The 3,403-nt window shown below is 47.4% G+C and overlaps 1 protein-coding gene across 1 annotated transcript in view; it reads left to right on the top strand.

The window, feature by feature from the left end:
* Positions 1 to 2,892: 2,892 nt before the first annotated feature.
* The window catches only part of LOC106001932 (zinc finger protein 771-like), a gene marked incomplete at its 5' end in the record, with an annotated part of 13,579 nt that continues 13,068 nt past the window's right edge, over positions 2,893 to 3,403 (top strand). Inside the window, one exon of the mRNA XM_013036871.1 lies at positions 2,893 to 3,403. Coding sequence (XP_012892325.1) covers positions 2,893 to 3,403 — 511 coding nt within the window.

The raw sequence follows: 3,403 nt of genomic DNA, 5'->3' as shown, positions 1-3,403 counted from the left end.
TATTGTGGGGCCTGAACTCTGGGCCTGGGTGCTGTCCCTCAGCTCTTCAGCTCAAGGCTAGTGCTCTACCACTTGAGCAACAGCACCACTTCAGATTTTTTCTGCTTATGTGGTACTGACGAATGGAACCCAGGGCCTCATGCATGCAAGGCAAGCACTCTACCACTGAACCACCTTCCCAGTCCCTCCACTTGATATTTTCTGATCATGCTTGACAGCACTGAAATAGGAAAGTCAAATCATGGGAGAAGGGACTGTTGAATTATTATTATTATTATTAGTAGTAGTAGTGGTAGTAGTAGTATATGGTTAAAATTAGCCAGTTGCTAATTTTTCAATTTATTCTGATTTCCAGTTTGAATTCAAAGTTAATTTTTTTCCAACTTTTTTTGTGCTGACAGTGGGGCTTGAACTCAGGCCCTCAAACTCTCACTTGGCTTTTTTGCTCAAGGCTGGCATTCTTACCATTTGAACCACACCTCCACTTATGATTTTTGGAGGTTAATTGGAGATAAGAGTCTCATAGACTTTTCTGTCCAGGCTAGCTTTGAACCAAGATTGTCAGACCTCAGCCTCCTCAGCAGCATGGGCCAGAGGTACCTGGTACTCTCTGATCTTGAGCTGTCCATCTGTAGCTTCAGAAAAGCAGTTAATTATCCTCTTTTACCATGCTTCATCATCTTTAAACAAGATAACAACAGAAAGAATACACCAGGTGCTGGCGTCTCATGCCTATAATCCTGGCTGCCCAGGAGACAGATCTGAGGATCACTGTTCAAAGCCAGCCTGGGCAGGAAAGTTCGTGAGATTCTTATCGCCAATAAACTATCCCAGAAAAGCCAGAAGTGGAGCTGTGGCTCAAGTGGTAGAGCACGAGCCTTGAGCAAAAGAAGCTCAGGGAAGTGCCCAGATCCCAGCTTCAAGCCCCAGGTCTGGCACAAGGGAAAATTAAAAAAAAAAAAAAAAAGATTGGATATGAGAGATTCTAACACAGTCTTGACCTTAATATATGCTAGAGATTTCCTTCAGTTATGAATTAGTGCTCTTAATTGCCTGACCCACACTAGATACTCATTACAGTTTTCCTGGGCTGAGCATTCTTTTGAGCCACAGCTCCACTTCTGGTTTTCTGCTTGTTAATTAGAGGTAAGAGTCTGGAGCCCTTTCCCAATCAGACTGGCTTTGAACCATGATCCTCAGATCTCAGCCTCCTGGGTAGCTAGGATTACTGGTGTGAGCCTGCTCCCAGCTGAGCATTCTCTTTTCTAAGGAAGCAGAGCCTCATCATTCCTATTTGCTGTTAATACAAAATGTTTCCTTTTACCCACCTCCTACAAAGCTATCCTTTTTCTTTCTTTCTGGTTTTATCTCTCAAAACGCTTAGCTTCATGAAAGTGGCTCATTTCCAAATATTTTCATTTTAGTCCTCAGAATACCAGTTTTTTTTTTTTAACCATTGCTCTTTTCTTCACAGCTTAAAAAAAACAAAAGGTGCTTACTCTTAAAAGTCGGTCAAACATCCTGACCCAGCTGCCAGGATGTCACTGTCCTTGCTTCTTCTCAGATTTGGTTGCTGGCTGCTTATCTTGCTGTCCCAGATTTTCTGTGCCCATTCTCTGGGTGATCTTCTCTCATCTCAAGGCTTTCAAAACCACCTGGAGGTTGACAGCTTCTCAGTTAACATCTCCAGTCCTGAGCTCTAGATGTGTCAAGAATTGACTGCCCACAAAGCCCCAAACAGATCTCACCTCACAAGCTGCTCTTCCCATCATCTTCATCTCTATAAATGACAGCTCCTTCAATAGTTGCTAACCCCACCCCCCAAAAAAAACTTTCATTATTCTCTTTATATACCACTTCGAATCCATTATTATTAAATCTTCTGTCACAAACCACAGCCAGAATCCAACTTCCCACCAACTCCACCTTCCACTTTGGTTTCTTGGATCTAAGCTATGTCATATATATGTGTGTGTGTATACATATACATATTGTATATATACATACATATACATATATATGATACTGTAAAGAGGGGTTACAGTTACATGAGCAAGGTAATGAGTCTATTTCCTATAAAGCATTGTTACCTCCTCTTTTGTTTTTTCCCTACCATCCCTTTCCTCCCCACACCTGTCTTCTTTTATCACTGACTAGCCTCCTTATGGAACCCTCTCCACTGGTTTCTGGTGGAGCCTGTTGATCTAAGGGTGATCTAGTTAGCCACTTTCCTGCTCAAAACTCTTCATCCCTTCTAATAGATCCCCACCTTTAACCATGCCCATAATGGGCTTGAACTCAGGGTCAGGGCACACTCTCCCTTAGATTTTTTTTTTTTTTTTTTGCTCAAGGCTGGTGGGCTACTACTTGAACCAAACTCCACTTCTAGCTCTTTGCTGGTTAATTGGAGATAAGTCTCTGCAGATTTTCCTGCTTGAGCTAACTTTGAATTGTGATCCTCAGCTCTCAGGCTCCTGAGTAGCTGGGATTACAGGTGTGAGCCACTAGTACCTGGCTCCCCATCTAATTTACACTACAAGCCAGTCAGTACTGTGGCTAACTTAAATACTCTTCTGCCTCCATCTCTCCATTTATCTCTTCTCCCTCGATGATACTCTATCGCTAAGGTGTTTTGACAACCCTATTAAAGTTTCCAGCATCCCTCATCCTTTCTTCCTGAAAGGAAGAAATGTTAAAATGCTGTCTTCTTACTTAGTACTGAATCCTCAGTGCCCATGACACATTCTGGGACATTTCAACTGCCCAATAAGTATTTGCTGAATTAGTACGAATAGCTGGAATGCCAGCAGGCCTGGTGATGTGTTCTGTATGCAGTGAAGACACACAACCCCCTTTACCTATCCTGCTGGCACCGCTGTGTCGGGTTGACCCGGGTCTCCGGCTCCGGGGGCCTGTGGGTCAGGGCTGACACGTCCTCTCCTCTCCCCGCAGGTCCCGGGCGAGATGCCAGCGCCGTCCGTCGACCCCGCGCGCCCCCACGCGTGCCCGGACTGCGGCCGCGCCTTTGCGCGCCGCTCCACGCTGGCCAAGCACGCGCGCACGCACACGGGCGAGCGGCCGTTCGCGTGCACCGAGTGCGGCCGGTGCTTCTCGCAGAAATCAGCGCTGACCAAACACGGCCGCACGCACACGGGCGAGCGGCCCTACCAGTGCCCGGAGTGCGACAAGCGCTTCTCCGCCGCCTCGAACCTGCGGCAGCACCGACGGCGCCACACGGGCGAGAAGCCGTACGCATGCGCCGACTGCGGCCGGCGCTTCGCGCAGAGCTCCAACTACGCACAGCACCTGCGCGTGCACACGGGCGAGAAGCCGTACGCGTGCCCGGACTGCGGACGAGCCTTCGGCGGAAGTTCGTGCCTGGCGCGCCACCGGCGCACGCACA

Source organism: Dipodomys ordii, unplaced genomic scaffold (genome assembly GCF_000151885.1).
Source record: "Dipodomys ordii isolate 6190 unplaced genomic scaffold, Dord_2.0 Scaffold898, whole genome shotgun sequence".
Classification (NCBI taxonomy): domain Eukaryota; kingdom Metazoa; phylum Chordata; class Mammalia; order Rodentia; family Heteromyidae; genus Dipodomys; species Dipodomys ordii.
This window is presented reverse-complemented; position numbering and strand designations above follow the sequence as displayed.